General features: G+C 51.1%; 1 protein-coding gene across 4 annotated transcripts in view; it reads right to left on the bottom strand.

The window, feature by feature from the left end:
- Positions 1–1,137: 1,137 nt before the first annotated feature.
- LOC137347548 (retinoic acid receptor RXR-alpha-A) overlaps positions 1,138–17,808 on the bottom strand; it is a 319,476-nt gene continuing 302,805 nt past the window's right edge. For 2 of the 4 annotated variants that reach the window (XM_068012022.1, XM_068012019.1), the window contains exons 7-10: positions 17,346–17,478; positions 16,844–16,935; positions 6,217–6,322; positions 1,139–3,152 (exon numbers count right to left, since the gene is read on the bottom strand). In XM_068012022.1, coding sequence (XP_067868123.1) covers positions 3,005–3,152; positions 6,217–6,322; positions 16,844–16,935; positions 17,346–17,478 — 479 coding nt within the window. In that variant the 3' untranslated portion in view covers positions 1,139–3,004. Of the gene's footprint in view, positions 3,153–4,871; positions 4,964–6,216; positions 6,323–16,843; positions 16,936–17,345; positions 17,479–17,808 lie in introns of all 4 variants that reach the window. The other 2 variants (XM_068012020.1, XM_068012021.1) reach the window with 2 other exon arrangements.

The following is a 17,808-nucleotide window of genomic DNA, read 5'->3' as shown; positions in this document are numbered from 1 at the left end:
GTGTGAGTGTCACCATTTACTGGATAACTTTCTGTGTTTGCAACAGTTTGCAAATGTAATTTTTAACTTTCTTTTTTGTACAAAATTGCTGCACTTAAAATATTTAAATTTCAGGTTAAAAGTTGGATGTAAAGGAAAACAGAAAACACAAAGACCAGGTCAGGAGAGAACCTGTGTAAAAACCTGGAGACCACAGCTCATTGAGGAAGTGGGTGAGGGAGGGGGCAAGGAGTTGATGCACAGGGAGGAGGTTATTGAGAGTAAGCCCCAATGATCCAAGTCTTGGAAAATTAAGCATTGAGCTGTTCCGGGTCAATCCGCACAAATTTCTAATGGGGTCCCCTCCCCTCCCCTAATTTGGAAAGGCTCAGGTGCAGGAAAAGCCCGGCCTGCAAAACAGCTTGGCTGGGGATCGGAAATCCAGGGAGACAGCAGAAGCTGTTAAAGGGCAGCAGCTCCCCATTAAAGGGAAAGTGATGGTGATGACAGACAAGAGGATGAATTGTAACAGCACATGTGGGGTTACCATATGGGGGAGAGACGGGGGGAGGGAGAGAAGGGGGAGGGAGAGAAGGGCGAGGGAGAGAAGGGAGAAAGGAAAGAAGGGGGAAGGAGAGAAGGGGCAGGAAGGGAAGGAGAGAGAGAGGAGGGAAGGGGAGGGAGAGGAGGGAAGGGGGAGGAGGGAAGGGGAAGGAGAGGAGGGAAGGGGGAGGGAGAGGCAGGAAGGGGGAGGGAGAGGCAGGAAGGGGGAGGGAGAGGAGGGAAGCGGGAGGACAAGGGGGGAAGTGGGAGGACGAGGAGGGAAGGGGAAGGGGAGGGAAGGGGCAGGAAGGGGGAGGGGGAGGGAAGGAGAAGGGGATTGGGAAGGGGAGGGAAGAGGAAGGGGGGGAAGGGGGAGGGAGGGGGAAGGGGATGGGGGAAGGAGGGGGGAGGGAGGGGGAAGGGGGAGGGGGGAAGGGGATGGAGTAGGGAGGGGGAAGGGGGAGGGGGGAGGGAAGGGGGAGGGAGAGGGGGAAGCAGGAGGAAGAGGGGGGAAGTGGGAGGAAGAGGGAGAGGGGGGAAGGGAGAGGGGGTAAGGGGGAGGGAGAGGGGGGAAGGGGGAGGGAGAGGGGGGAAGGGGAGGGACAGGAAGGAAGGGGAGGGAGAGGAGGAAAGGGGGAGGGAGAGGAGGGAGGGGGAGGGAGAGGAGGAAAGGGGGAGGGAGAGGAGGGAGAGGAGGGAAGGGGAGGGAGAGGAGGGAAGGGGGATGGAGAGGAGGGAAGGGGAGGGAGAGGAGGAAAGGGGGAGGGAGAGGAGGGAAGGGGGAGGGAGAGGAGGGAAGGGGGATGGAGAGGAGGGAAGGGGAGGGAGAGGAGGAAAGGGGGAGGGAGACGAGGGAAGGGGGTTGGAGAGGAGGGAAGGGGAGGGAGAGGAGGAAAGGGGGAGGGAGAGGAGGGAGGGGGAGGGAGAGTAGGGAAGGGGAGGGAGAGGATGGAAGGAAGTGACTGAGGCAGCTCCTACACCTGGCTGCATGAGGAAGGAGTTTGCTGCTATCCTGAGCAATATAAAGCTGAGTGTGCACCTCACACTTGCTGTGCAGCTCCGTTCACCATGGCATAAATCTAGGCTGGGACCTCCCCGGAGCTACTGCAAGGCATTGCTTAAACACCGCGTACAACCACTGCCACCTCTGCACACATTCCTCCACTTGTGCCAGAGCTGGTGAGACAGCAGCAAACAGCATATGGAGCCTGACGTCCTCAACATGCAAAGAGCTCTCCCGCTACCCTCCCAACCATGTATTCTCTACCAAGGGATCACAGAAACTAGAGCTTGGATGCTGGGGAGGGTGAATGAGTTGAGAATTAGTGTACCGGATGGGAGGGGTTAATGAGTTAGTGTGTTGGATGGATTGGCAGCTTTCAGTCCAGGGGCAAACTGAACATCCCAACTCTCATTTTTAAAGCCAAAGCCCTTTTCACCTCATCTCAACATGATTTTAGTAATTATAGGTTATTAATTAAAGCTTTCATTAGCAGCAAAGAATCCTCAGAAGTTAAGCCTCCTCCCCACCAAATATTGGGCTAAATGGGAGGGGGCAGCGAGATGTAAGAACAGCTTGAGAGCACTGTTCCCCATTGGGGAGGAAAGGGAGGGAGAATGAGGCCAGGTTTGAGTTACCTGTCAGATTATGGCAGTGATGGTAATAACCAGTTTGAAGCAGAGTTACATAAAGAACTGCATTCGGCTGTTCCCTGTTGAGATTTCAATAAAACCTTATTGCTCCAAAAATATAAAAGATTAACAAATACTGGATGTATTGCATTAAACATTGACTTGGCAGACTAGGCGTGACAGTGAGAGTCAGTCTCAGAGTTATTACATGGGTTTGAACTGTGTAAACAGGCTGTGATTATGAACCAGCTCTCTCCAGACAGCTCAGTGAAACAGCATAGAAAACCAATCAGTGCCCAGCTCGAGTGAGCCCAGTCAGGACAATGATAGAAAGAAGCCAGCGAGAGGGGGCAGTATCACAGGCCAAACCCCTTCATGCGTCATCACACTGTCAGAGGGAGCTTCATATCAGGACTGCGGCCATCCAGAGTTTTGGGGAAAGTCGAAAGCTGCAGTGCTGACAAATCCATGCCGATCAGGACAACTACCCCACAAACACACAAACTGGGAAGGAGATCCAGGAAAAGTGAAGCAGCCTTGAGCACTCTCGGGGGAAGGTGGGAGGTAAGTGTGCTTGCACACACACATACACGTATGCACCCACAGCTCAGGTTATCTCAAGACGCAATCCGTCACGGACCCAGAGATTCTTGCAGAGTTTAGATATATATATATATAAAAACAGTAAAGAAAATGATTCCTTTGTCATCTGATTATTGAGGAGTTAGCAGTCATGGGGGTTCGGGGGAGGCTGTAAATGCAGAGGGGAGGTCAAGGATCTTGAGCTGAGCCCGTACAAAAGGATGGCAGTCTGTCCCTGGGTGGCAAACTTCTCGACAGCCACTGCTGCTTAAGTTATTTGATGAGGAGCCTCCAGCATCTCCATAAGGAAAGTGTCAATGGGTGTGTCTCCAATCAGCTTGAAGAAGAACAGGTGCTCCAGGCATTTTAGTCCAATAGAACGCAGAGCTGGCAATCGTAACAGTAGCTTAGCAAACCTGGATCACAAGGCAGGATGGTGTCACAGTCAGTACAGCAGGGCAGCAAGCACCAGCACATAAAACTCAACAGAACACAGGTGTCATTGACAGCATCTTAAAGGCACAGATAGAGCCAGCAGCACCAGATAGCTCTAGCAGCTTTTCAATCAGTGAGTGACCGACATGCACAGAGCAGATAGACCCAATGTACATGCCCAGCCTGTGCTGGGACAGCTCACACATTCACTGACACAGTAGGGGGTTACACAGGGGATCAGTATGCCGGGAATCCGGGGTGATGCTCCCGATGGAAAGCCATCAAAACCTGCTGAAAATTTACTGAAGAGACGCCACGATCAGGCAGAGTGGTGCTGATCTCTACAGTGGAACAGCTGGGCCGTAGTCACTCTTTTAACTCACGCGTGAATGGTCAGTTCAGCAAAGTACTAGAGCAGAGCTGGTGAGTGTGGAACCCGTACCCCAGTGAGAGTCAGTGTGTGTGGAACCCGTACCCCAGTGAGAGTCAGTGTGCGTGGAACCCGTACCCCAGTGAGAGTCAGTGTGTGTGGGACCCGTACTCCAGTGAGAGTCAGTGCTTGTGGGACCCGTACCCCAGTGAGAGTCAGTGTGTGTGGGACCCGTACTCCAGTGAGAGTCAGTGCATGTGGGACCCGTACCCCAGTGAGAGTCAGAGCGTGTGGGACCCGTACCCCAGTGAGAGTCAGTGTGTGTGGGACCCGTACTCCAGTGAGAGTCAGCGCATGTAGGACCCGTACCCCAGTGAGAGTCAGAGCGTGTGGGACCCGTACCCCAGTGAGAATCAGTGTGTGTGGGACCCGTACTCCAGTGGGAGTCAGTGTGTGTGGGACCCGTACTCCAGTGAGAGTCAGCGCATGTAGGACCCGTACCCCAGTGAGAGTCAGTGTGTGTGGGACCCGTATCCCAGTGAGAGTCAGTGTGTGTGGGACCCGTACCCCAGTGAGAGTCAGTGTGTGTGGGACCCGTACCCCAGTGAGAGTCAGTGTGTGTGGAACCCGTATCCCAGTGAGAGTCAGTGTGTGTGGGACCCGTACCCCAGTGAGAGTCAGTGTGTGTGGGACCCGTACCCCAGTGAGAGTCAGTGTGTGTGGAACCCGTACCCCAGTGAGAGTCAGTGTGTGTGGGACCCGTACCCCAGTGAGAGTCAGTGTGTGTGGGACCCGTACCCCAGTGAGAGACAGTGTGTGTGGAACCCGTACCCCAGTGAGAGTCAGTGTGTGTGGGACCCGTACCCCAGTGAGAGTCAGTGTGTGTGGGACCCGTACCCCAGTGAGAGTCAGTGTGTGTGGGACCCCTACCCCAGTGAGAGTCAGTGTGTGTGGGACCCGTACCCCAGTGAGAGTCAGTGTGTGTGGGACCCGTACCCCAGTGAGAGTCAGTGTGTGTGGGACCCGTACCCCAGTGAGAGTCAGTGTGTGTGGGACCCCTACTCCAGTGAGAGTCAGTGTGTGTGGGACCCGTATCCCAGTGAGGATCAGTGGGCCGAATGTTGCCAGCCCCTCGACACCGCTTGGCCAGAGCGCAGGGGCTGGTAAAATGCAGCAGGGAGAGGCCCATCACAACCCGCAACGTTGAGAAGGGCCCGCCACATATTACTGGCAGCAGGGGGACCTTGGTGCGGCGCCCACCCCGCCATCTAGCGGCAGGCCCTTCATCTTAATATTCAAATTAACAATAAAGAGATGTAAATTAACTTACCTGCAGGCGGCGACTGACCCACTTGAATTTTGCGCCCGCCGTTTATACTCTGCGCGCCTTCGGAACTGCATATGGAGTTCCGAGGCGTGAACCTGGTGGGGAAGGGGGAGGAATAGAATTTTCAGGGTGGGAGGGGTGGAGGAGCAGGGTAAACAATCTTTACTGGCTAATGGCATTATGGGTAGGGGTGAGGGTCAAAAGGAACATATTTTGGGGGGGAAAGTTCGGAATACTATTAAAGCTTTATTATGGGGGAAGAATGCGATTAATGTATAATCTACCCATTGGTGGGATGGGAGAAGTGATTTATGTTGGAAATGACATTGTGTTACATCCTGGAGATCGGGACCTTTAAATTTTAAAATGCCACTGAAGGGCTTAAAGCCCTTTAAAAATGGCGCCGGACACTGTTGCCAGGGATGCGGCGGCAGCCCCCTTACGTCATCAGTGGCAGCCACACCTCCCGCTCTATTTAAATGAGGTCTCGCGCGGGATGCTCGCCGCTTTTAGTGTGCACCACCACGAACTGCAGCGCACTCGTAAAATGCAGCTCAGTGTGTGCGGAACTTGTACCCCAGTGAGAGTCAGTGTGTGTGGAACCCGTACCCCAGTGAGAGTCAGTGTGTGTGGGACCCGTACCCCCGTGAGAGTCAGTGTGTGTGGGACCCGTACCCCAGTGAGAGTCAGTGTGTGTGGAACCCGTACCCCAGTGAGAGTCAGTGTGTGTGGGACCCGTAACCCCCGTGAGAGTCAGTGTGTGTGGAACCCGTATCCCAGTGAAAGTCAGTGTGTGTGGGACCCGTAGCCCAGTGAGGATCAGTGTGTGTAGGACCCGTACCCCCGTGAGAGTCAGTGTGTGTGGAACCCGTACCCCAGTGAGAGTCAGTGTGTGTGGAACCCGTACCCCAGTGAGAGTCAGTGTGTGTGGAACCCGTATCCCAGTGAAAGTCAGTGTGTGTGGGACCCGTAGCCCAGTGAGGATCAGTGTGTGTAGGACCCGTACCCCAGTGAGAGTCAGTGTGTGTGGGACCCGTACCCCCGTGAGAGTCAGTGTGTGTGGAACCCGTACCCCAGTGAGAGTCAGTGTGTGTGGGACCCGTACCCCAGTGAGAGTCAGTGTGTGTGGGACCCGTACCCCAGTGAGAGTCAGTGTGTGTGGGACCCGTACCCCAGTGAGAGTCAGCGTGTGTGGAACCTGTACCCCAGAGACCCGAAAAATAATCTAGAAATAAAATCAGATCCAGCTGATTATAAATTTGTGGCAGCAGAGAATGACAGGGTTCAGCATAATCCACTTCAGCTGCTTTGCCTACACTCAGATTGAGTGATGCATTCAAAGACTTACCTGCCAGGCTGGTCTGGGTATTTCTGTTTGCAGTATCCTTCCAGGGAAGCATACACCTTCTCACGGAGAGCCTCCACCTCCCCAGGATTAGACAGACCCTTGGCATCTATAAGGAACAAGAATTGCACAACTTACACACTACTGCTTTCTGCTTCACTGTTGGTTTGTGGAGACTGGAGGGTGAGAGAGAGGGAGTTCCATGTCATTATAAAGCCCTTTGAGAGCAGGAAGTCCCTCTCAGTACTGTGAGCAATCCAACATCCAACAGTAGTTGCACGGTTGTGCTGTGTGTACTCTGTGGCCAGTTGCAACCGTTCCTGTTCAATTCATATCGTTGTGTAAACATTACCAATATGAATAATATTGAATGATTTTAACTAGTCCAAGATAGACTGGAATAAAGGTAATGCGTGGAGTCAAAGTGGGAACTATGTTTAGAATGCATTCAAGGCTGATTCCTGGATCAGTCTGTTCCTAGTGTAATAAGGAAAAGAGCATTGCTTAATTTAGTTGGGGAAATGAGTGAGGCAAATGACTTGAGAATAGGAGATTTCAGAAATAGCAATCACAACATAATTAAACACAAAGAAAGAATAAAAAAGGATAATGAAGAATCAAAGTTAAGGGCACTGGACTGCAAAAAGGCAACTTTGGTGAGAAAAGCAGGGATCTGGGCCAAAGTGGCAGCCCAGAGAAATTAGTCAACATGCCAGCAGTGGGAAATCCTGGATAGAAATAAATATATTCCTTTCCCAGGAAACGCAGCTGCATCAAAAACTGTGTAGGTGTAAAGATTAAGACTGACAGAAGCTTAACAGGGGACTTGTGATCAAATCAGAGATGAAAGTATTGAAGACAATCATAGAATCATACAGCATGGATGGAGGCCATTCGGTCCATCGTGCTTGTGCCAGCTCTTTGAAAGAGCTCTCCAATTCGTCCCACTCTGCTGTTCTTTCCCCCACAGCCCTGCAAATTTTTCTCCTTCGAGTATTTATCTAATTCCCTTTTGAAAGTTACTATTCAATCTGCTTCCACCGCCCTTTCAGGCAGCGCGTTCCAGATCACAACAACTCACTGTGTAAAAAAAAACTCATCTCCCCCTCTGGTTCTTTTGTCAATTATCTTAATCTGTGTCCTCTGGTTACTGACACATAATCATGAATAACACTGAAAGTGCAGTGGAGAGGGGAAAAGGGAGATTAGAAAGGGGAAATGGAAACAGTTCAGCAGATCAGATGAAAGGAAATAGTAAGGGCTTTTATAAATATATAAGTAAAAGAACAGTTTAAAATAGGAGCAAAATACTGCAGATGCTGGAAATCTGTGTCACAGACCTGAAACATTAACTTTGCTTCTCTCTGCATAGATGCTGCCAGACCTGCTGAGTATTTCCAGCACTTTTTGTTTTGTTTCAGTTTAAAAATAAGGCCAGACCGCTCAGCGATGAAGTAGAGTGTCTGCGGACACAACAGATTTTAATTTTTTTTAAATTTGTCAATGGGATGTGGGCATCACTGGCAAGGCCAGCTTTTGTTGCCCATCCCTAATTACCCTTGAGAAGGTGGTGGTGAGCTGCCTTCTTGAACCGCTGCAGTGCGCGTGGGTTAGGTACACCCACAGTGCAGTTAGGGATGAAGTTCCGGGATTTTGACCCAGTGACAGTGAAGGAACGGCGATATAGTTCCAAGTCAAAATGATGTGTGGCTTGGAGGGGAACTTGCAGGTGGTGGTGTTCCCATGCATCTGCTGCCCTTGTCCTTCTAGTTGGTAGAGGTCTGGAAGGTGCTGTCTAAGGAGCCTTGGTCCGTTGCTGCAGTGCATCTCGTAGATGGTACACATTGCTGCCACTGTCCGTCGGTGGTGAAGGGAGTGAATTTTTGTTAATGGGGTACCAATCAAGCGGGCTGCTTTGTTCTTTTTGGTGTCGAGCTCCTTGAGTGCAGTTGGAGCTGCACCCATCCAGGCAAGTGGAGAGTATTCCATCACATTCCTGACTGGTGCCTTGTAAATGGTGGACAGGCATTTGGAAGACAGGAGGCGAGTTACTCGCTGCAGAATTCCCAGCCTCTGACCTGCTCTTGGAGCCACTGCAGGATGCTGATAGTGGGGGATTCAGCGATGGTAATGCCATTGAACATCAAGGGAGATGGTTAGATTCTCCCTTGTTTGAGGTGGTCATTGCCTGACACTTGTGTGGTGAGAATGTTACTTGCCACTTATCAGCCCAAGCCTGAATGTCGTCCAGGTCTTGCTGCCTCTGGACATGGGCTACTTCAGTATGTGAGGAGTGGCGAATGGTGCTGAACATTGTGCAATCATCAGCGAACCTCCCCATTTTTGACCTTATGATGGAGAGAAGGTCATTGATGAAGCAGCTGAAGATGTTTGGGCCGAGGACACGACCCTGAGGAACTCCTGCAGTGAGATTTCGCAAATGACGGCAGGAGTGAAAATGTGGTGAACTAGACGACAGCGTGGATATAACCAAAGAAAAGGGATTGATTCAGATTTTACTGACAAAACTCTGGGTGGAGTCAGTCAATCACTGGATCCTAATGGATTCACTCTGTTCAGACAGGAAACAGCAGAGACTCTGGCCACAAATTTTAAGAACATAAGAAATAGGAGCAGGAGTAGACCATATGTCCAATCGAGCCTGCTCTGCCATTCAATACGATCATGGCTGACCTTGGGCTTCAATTCCACTTTCCCCCCTGCTCCCCATATCCCTTGATTCCCTGAGACACCAAAAATCTATCTAACCCAGACTTAAATGTATTCAATGATGGAGCATCCACAACCCTCTGGGGTAGAGAATTCCAAAGATTCACAATCATAGAACATAGAACATAGAACATACAGCACAGAACAGGCCCTTCGGCCCACAATGTTGTGCCGATCCTTTGTCCTCTGTCAAGGACAATTTAATCTATACCCCATCATTCTCCTTTATCCATATACCTATCCAAAAGCCTTTTGAAAGTCCCTAAAGTTTCTGACTCAACAACTTCCCCGGGCAAGGCATTCCATGCCTCGACCACTCTCTGGGTAAAGAACCTTCCCCTGACATCCCCCTTATATCTCCCACCCTTCACCTTAAATTTATGACCCCTTGTAACGCTTTGCTCCACCCGGGGAAAAAGTTTCTGACTGTCTACCCTATCTATTCCCCTGATCATCTTATAAACCTCTATCATGTCACCCCTCATCCTTCTCCTTTCTAATGAGAAGAGGCCTAGAATGTTCAGCCTTTCCTCGTAAGACTTATTCTCCATTCCAGGCAACATCCTGGTAAATCTCCTCTGCACCCTCTCCAAGGCTTCCACATCCTTCCTAAAATGAGGCGACCAGAACTGCACACAGTACTCCAAATGAGGCCTTACCAAGGTTCTGTACAGCTGCATCATCACCTCACGGCTCTTAAATTCAATCCCTCTGCTAATGAACGCTAACACCCCATATGCCTTCTTCACAGCCCTATCCACTTGAGTTGCAACTTTCAATGATCTATGCACATAGACCCCAAGGTCTCTCTGCTCCTCCACATGCCCAAGAACCCTACCGCTGGCCCGGGTCCGACTTTTATACGCCGCCGCAGAGTGTCTAGTCAAAGTTAACGGGTCCTTGACGGCGCCCCTTCGATTTGGGAGAGGAGTGCGTCAGGGGTGCCCCATGTCCGGCCAATTGTATACCATCTGCGTGGAGCCCTTCCTGTGCCTGCTTCGCAGGAGGTTGACGGGATTGGCTCTGCGCGAGCCGGCCATGCGGGTCGTCCTCTCGGCTTACGCCGACGACGTGCTCCTCGCAATCACAGATCCCGTTGACTTGCTGAGGATGCGCGACTGCCAGCAGACCTTTTCTGCCGCGTCCTCCGCGAGGATCAATTGGGAGAAATGTTCCGGACTCCTGGTTGGTCAGTGGCGGGTGGACTCCCTGCCGGAGGAGATGACACCTTTTGCGTGGAGCACCACGCACCTCCTCTATCTGGGAGTCCACCTTAGCCCCGCTGAGGAAGCCTGGCCGGCAAACTGGCAGGAGTTGGAGGCGAAAGTCACCGCTCGGCTGGGGCGCTGGACAGGACTGCTCCGAGTGCTTTCCTACAGGGGCCGAGCGTTGGTCATAAACCAACTGGTGGCCTCCATGCTGTGGTACCGGTTGGTCACTTTGGCCCCGCCCCCTGTATTTGCCACCAAGATCCAGAAGAAACTCGTCGATTTCTTCTGGGGCAAGAGGAAACACTGGGTCTCTGCCGCGGTCCTGAGTCTCCCGATCGAGGAGGGCGGTCAGTCGCTGGTGTGCGTCCGCACCCAGGCTGCGACTCTCCGCCTTCGGACCCTGCAGAGATACCTGTACGTCGAGCGTCCTCCCAGATGGTGTGCGCTGGCGACGTATTTTTTCCGCCAGTGTCACTGCCTTCAAGACGACACGCAGCTCCCGGTGGAGTCCGTTAGCCGCGCCTCTCTGAGGGAGTTGCCTGTCTTTTACCGGGATCTTTTCCGAGTCTGGAACATGGTCGCCTCCAGTCAGGGCGCTCCCCCGCCGGCGGAGGAGAGCGCCTCGGCTGTCCGGGCGGCCGACTCCGGGGACGGTCCGGCGGGCGGAGGAGTAGCCGAAACCCCCGGGACGCCCCTCACTGCGGGTGGCGAGGGGGCTCGGGAGTGCGGAGCGATCCCGGCCGAGCCGACCCCCGCTCGGCCGGAACTGCTCATCGGACCCAGGCCCCGAAACCCTCCTCGGGAGCCGGTCCCGCACAACCCGAGCCGCCTCTCGGAAATGCCCTCCGTGCCATTCCAATCGGCGCGGAGGGGTTTCCTGTACGGGCTGTTCCTGCACACTCTCCACTTCCTCGCCCTCGTCAGCCGGCCGGACACGCCCTGGCGGTCCGCGTTGCCATCTGGCGGCGAGGGGAAACCCCGATGGAGGTCTCTCTACGCGGGAGTCTTCCCCCTTTACATCGGGGACCTGGGGTGGAGGGTGCTGCACAGAGCAGTCCCGTGCAATAGGCTTTTAAGTAGGTTCACGGACTCCCAGGCCACCTGTACTTTCTGCGGCCTGGACGAGTCCGTGTTCCACATTTATATGGAGTGTGCGAGGTTGCAGCCCCTATTTGAGTATCTGAAGGGGCTGCTCCTCAAATTCTGGCTGCACTTCAGTCCCACGCTCCTGATCTTTGGGCACCCGGTGCGGAGGGGCTTGGGCCGGGAGGAGGATCTCCTCGTCGGTCTGCTCCTGGGCCTGGCCAAGGTGGCAATTCACAGGTCCAGGTTGCGGGCCGTCGGGGGGTCCGTCCTCCCCGATTGCCTGCCCCTCTTCCGCGGTTACGTTCGCGCCCGGGTGTCCCTGGAAAAGGAGCATGCGGTGTCAGCCGGTACGCTTGAGGCCTTCCGCGACCGGTGGGCACCGCAGGGACTGGAGTGCATCGTCGACGCCGAGAATGGCATTTTAATTTGAGTTTTTTGTTTATTTATCTGTTTTAATAAAGTTATTTTAAAACTGTAAATATGTACATAAAGGGGGCCTGAGGGATAAAGGCCCCCTCGATGTGAAAAATATAAAAGGGGCCTGGGGTATAAAGGTCACCTTGAGAAAAAAAAAAAAAAAAAAAAAAAAGAACCCTACCGTTAACCCAGTATTTTGCATTCATGTTTGTCCTTCCAAAATGGACGACCTCACACTTTTCAGGGTTAAACTCCATCTGCCACTTTTCAGCCCAGCACTGCAACCTATCCAAGTCCCTTTGCAGACGACAATAGCCCTCCTCGGTATCCACAACTCCACCAACCTTTGTATCATCTGCAAATTTACTGACCCACCCTTCGACTTCCTCATCCAAGTCGTTAATAAAAATCACAAACAGGAGAGGACCCAGAACTGATCCCTGCGGCACGCCACTGGTAACTGGGCTCCAGGCTGAGTATTTACCATCTAAGACCACTCTCTGCCTTCTATCAGTTAGCCAATTCTTAATCCAACTGGCCACATTCCCCACTATCCCATGCCTCCTGACTTTCTCCATAAGTCTACCATGGGGGACCTTATCAAGTGCCTTACTAAAATCCATGTACACCACATCCACTGGTTTACCCTCATCCACTTGCTTGGTCACCTGCTCAAAGAATTCAATCAGGCTTGTGAGGCAAGACCTACCCCTCACAAAACCGTGCTGACTGTCCCGAATCAAGCAGTGTCTTTCCAGATGCTCAGAAATCCTATCCCTCAGCACCTTTTCCATCAACTTGCCTACCACCGAAGTAAGACTAACTGGCCTGTAATTCCCAGGGTTGTTCCTATTCCCTTTCTTGAACAGGGGCACAACATTTGCCACCCTCCAATCACCTGGTACCACCCCCGTCAGCAGAGAAGATGAAAAGATCATTGCCAGCGGCTCTGCAATTTCATCCCTTGCTTCCCATAACATCCTTGGATATACCCCGTCAGGCCCGGGAGACTTGTCTATCTTCAAGTTATTCAAAAACCCCAACACATCTTCCCTCCTAACGAGCACTTCCTCGAGCTTACCAGTCTGTTTCACACCGTCCTCTTCAGTAATACACCCCTTCTCATTCGTAAATACCGAAGAGAAGTACTCATTCAAAACCTCACTTATCTCTTCCGGCTCAACACACAGTCTCCCGCTATTGTCCTTGACCGGACCTATGGTCCCCCTAGTCATCCTCATATTTCTGACATACGCGTAAAAGGCCTTGGGGTTTTCTTTTATCCTACCCGCCAAGCATTTTTCATGCCCTCTCTTAGCTCTCCTAATCCCTTTCTTCAGATCCTTCCTGGCCATCTTGTATCCCTCCAGAGCTATGCCTGTGCCCTTTTTCCTCAACTTTATATACGCATCCTTCTTCTTCCTAACAAGACTCTCAACCTCTCTTGTCAACCACGGTTCCCTCACATGACCATCCCTTCCCTGTCTGACAGGGACATGCTTATCAATGGCCCCTACTATCTGCTCCTTGAAAAAGTTCCACATTTCGACCGTGCCCTTCCCTGCCAGCATATGCTCCCAACTTATGCTCCTCAGTTCCTGCCTGACAGCATCATATCTACCCTTCCCCCAATTGTAAACCTTGCCCTGTTGCACATACCTATCCCTCTCCATTACCACAGTGAATGCTACAGAATTGTGATCACTATCTCCAAAGTGCTCGCCCACCAACAGCTCTATCACTTGCCCTGGTTCATTACCTAGTACCAAATCCAATATTGCCTCCCCTCTGGTCGGGCAGTCTACATACTGAGTCAGAAAAGCTTCCTGGACATACTGCACAAACACTACCCCATCCAAACTATTCGATCTAAAGAGTTGCCAATCAATATTTGGGAAGTTGAAATCCCCCATAATTACTACCCTGTGACTTCTGCTCCTTTCCAAAATCTGTTTCCCAATCTGCTCTTCCACCTCCCTGCTGCTATTGGGGGGCCTATAGAAAACTCCCATCAAGGTGACTGCTCCTTTCCTGTTCCTGACCTCAACCCACAGTGCCTCAGTCGGCAGATCCTCCTCGAAAATTCTTTCAGCAGTTGTTACACTATTTCTAACTAACAATGCCACCCCCCCACCTCTTTTACCACCATTCCTAATCTTATGAAAACATCTATAACCAGGTACCTCCAAAAACCATTCCTCCCCCTCACCTATCCACGTTTCAGTGATGGCCACAACATCGTAGTCCCAAGTGCCCATCCACGCCTTCAATTCACTCACCTTATTCCTGATGCTTCTTGCGTTGAAGTATACGCACTTTAACCCTTCTCCGTGCCCATCTGTCCTCTGCGACAGTGCTACCTTCCCCAATACCTCACTACACTCTTTGTCTTTCTGAGTGGACCCACTGGTCCCTGGATTACAAGTCCGGTTCCCATCCCCCTCCCAAACTAGTTTAAACCCTCCCGAACAGTACTAGCAAACCTCCCTCCCAGGATATTGGTGCCCCTCTGGTTCAGATGCAGCCCGTCCTGTTTGAACAGGTCCCATCTTCCCCAGAATGCAGTCCAATTATCCAAGAACTGGAAGCCCTCCCTCCTACACCATTCCTGCAGCCACGTGTTCAGCTGTGCTCTCTCCCTATTCCTAGCCTCACTATCACGTGGCGCCGGCAACAAACCAGAGATAACAACTCTGTCCGTCCGAGCTTTCAGCTTCCAGCCTAACTCCCTAAACTCACTTCTAACATCTGTGCCACCCTTCCTTCCTACGTCGTTGGTGCCAATGTGCACCACGACCTCTGGCTGCTCCCCCTCCCCTTTAAGGATCCTGAAGACGCGATCACAAACATCACGGACCCTGGCACCAGGGAGGCAACAAACCATCCGTGCGTCTCGCCTGCGCCCACAGAACCGCCTGTCCGTACTCCTCACCATCGAGTCCCCGATGACTAGTGCTCTCCCATTCTCCCTCCTTCCCTTCTGAGCCACAGTGCAGGACCCCGTGCCAGAGGCCCGGTCACTGCAGCCTGCCCCCGATAGGCCGTCCCCCCCAACAGTATCTAAAACTGTATACTTGTTGTTGAGGGGAACGACCACAGGAGATCCCTGCACTGACCTCTTCCCACCTCTAACTGTTACCCAGCTGCCTTTGATTTGTGGAGTAACGACCTCCGTGTAGCTTCTATCTATCAACCCCTCAGCTTCCCGAATGATCCTCAGTTCATCCAGCTCCAGCTCCAATTCCCTAACACGGTCCTTTGAGTGAAGTAATTTCTCCTCATCTCAGTCCGAAATGTTCGGCCCCCATGTTTTAGATTCCCCAACCAGTGGAAATAATCTCTCACTGACTACCCTATCCAGCCCCTTTGGAAACTTGTATGTTTCAATGAGATCATTTCTCATTCTTCTAAACTCCAAAGAATATCGACCAAATTTACTCAGCCTCTCATCATAGGACAACCCTCTCATCCCAGGGACCAACCTGTGCGGCACAGTGGCGCAGTGGTTAGCACCGCAGCCTCACAGCTCCAGGGACCCGGGCTCGATTCTGGGTACTGCCTGTGCGGAGTTTGCAAGTTCTCCCTGTGTCTGCGTGGGTTTCCTCCGGGTGCTCCGGTTTCCTCCCACATGCCAAAGACTTGCAGGTTGATAGGTTAATTGGCCATTATAAATTGCCCCGAGTATAGGTAGGTGGTAGGGAAATATATAGGGACAGGTGGGGATGTGATAGGAATATGGGATTGGTGTAGGATTAGTATAAATGGGTGGTTGATGGCCGGCACAGACTCGGTGGGCCGAAGGGCCTGTTTCAGTGCTGTATCTCTAAAAAAAAAACCTAGTGAACCTTCGCTGCACTACCTCCAATGCAAGTAAACCCTTTCTTAAATATAGAGATCAAAACTACACACAGTATTCCAGGTGTCGTCTCAAAGCCCTGTACAACTGTAGCAAGACCTCTTTATTCCTTTCCTTCAATTCCCTTGCAGTAAAGGCCAACATGCCATTTACCTTCACAGTTGCTTGCTGTACCTGCATGCTAACTTTGTGTTCCTTGTACAAGCACACCCAAGTCTCTCTGAACATCAATGTTTACAATTTCCATACTTTTGAAAAAAATATTCTGCTCTTTTATTCTAATGACCAAAGTGAATAACTTCACACTTCCCTACATGATACTCCATCTGCCATCTTGTTGCTCACTCACTTAACCTGTCTATATCCCTTTGAAGCCTCTCTGTGTCCCCCCCCACCATAGCTTATCTTTTCATGTACCTTTGCATCATCAGCAAACTTAGATACATTACTCTCTGTCTCTTCATCCAAATCACTAATATAGATTGTAAATAGCTGAGGCCCCAACACTGATCCTTGTGGCACCCCATTATTCACTGCCTGCCAACTTGAAAATGCTCCATTTATGCCCACTCTTTGCTTCCTGTTTGTTAACCAATCCTCTATCCAAGCTAATATGTTACCCTCAACACCATCAATCCTCTTTAAATAAGCAAAAAGTAATTTTAATGAGAAGGACTGTAAACAAAACTTCAAGAAGACAGGTTGGTTGGTGGAATGGGCGGACCAGCAGCAGATGCAGTTTAACGCAAGACAATAGTTTGGAAGGGAGAACTAACATGGAAATAAAGGAAGAACTTGCATTTCTAAAGCACCTTTCACATCCTCAGGGCATCCCAAAGCGTTTTAGAGCCAATGAAATACTTCTGAAGTGTAGTCACTGTTTTAAAGTACGAATGCGGCAGCCAATTCTCACACAGCAAGATCCCACAAATAGCAATGTGATAATGATCAGGAAATCTATTTTAGTATGTTGGTTGGGTGATAAATATTGGCAAAGACACTGGGATGAACTTCCCTGCCTTTCTTCAAAATATGCCCTGGAATCTTATACATCCATCTGAGAGCAGATGGGACCTCAATTTAACGTCTCATCTGAAAGAGTCATATTTTCCTGAAGTGTGAGTGCATAAAAAAATGCTACCACTATTTTGGGTTTCAAAAATAGGCGCACAGAGTACAGGAGTAAATACACAATATTGATTAGACCAAAGTGAGACTGTATGCAGTTCAGGCACTCCATTATAGATCAGAATTTAAAGCCACAGAGCATGTATCGATTCCCTAGGACAAGAGTAACAGAAGTTAGCAAAGGAGCAGTGACATCCCTTACCTGGGTTGAAGAGTACAATGGCTCGCAGACAGCCCAGCTCCGTCTTGTCCATTTGCATATCTCGCATTTTAGAAACAAGTTCTGTCAAAACTCTGATGAGAAAGATTAAAAGTTCAGAATAAATCTGAGCTGGGGTGTCCCGGGATCATTTTAATAAAGCCTCATGAAATCTAATTACCCCATAAACTCCCCTTTCAGACTCGGAACAACATCCACAACTTTCAAATAAGACCAGTCTCAATATTGCAGAGCTTCTGCAGTCTCCAATCCCCCCTCCACCCACCAAAACTCCATCGCCCCTACCCACAGACTCTGCCGCACTCCTGATTTCCCCCCCACCCAACATCCTCCAAAACCCCAACCCCTGCCTCCATTCCCACCCCCAAATCCCTTCTCAATCCACTCCCCTTATCCCCACACCCACTTCCCAATCCGCTCCCTGTTATCGCTGATGACAACCCCAAACCCACCCTTCCTGACTCAGGGGATTCAAGGAGCTCACCTGTCGAAGATGGCCCCTACTCCAGCGCTGTGTGCGCTGTTCCGATGGACGTGGAGACCAGTTGCGAGCAGAATGCCATCTTTCACCGTGATGGAACGGTGAGAGAATGAAGCGATCAGCAGTTCATTCCAGCCTGGGGACATAATGAGAGTAGACCATGAGACTTTCACCAGACTGCAGACCCCGTCCTCACCACAGAGCTTCTCAGAAGCCTCACCTTCTGTACTCCATCCCTGCCTGCTCCACACAATAGAAACTCCCTCCATTGTTGCCTGCTGCCACAATACCACTACAATTTTCATTTTAACCTGGCTGACTAACCCCTCTCATCAGTCCCCAGGCACTAAGGCCAGTTAGAGCAGTCTGTACTGTGACCCCTCTCCCCGATCTGAGGCGAGTTTGGACAGTAAGTCCCCCTCTCAGAAGGCGGCAGCATTATGCCTGTGCGATGTGAGTGCACAAT

This window comes from Heterodontus francisci, chromosome 32, assembly GCF_036365525.1.
Source record: "Heterodontus francisci isolate sHetFra1 chromosome 32, sHetFra1.hap1, whole genome shotgun sequence".
NCBI lineage: Eukaryota > Metazoa > Chordata > Chondrichthyes > Heterodontiformes > Heterodontidae > Heterodontus > Heterodontus francisci.
This window is presented reverse-complemented; position numbering and strand designations above follow the sequence as displayed.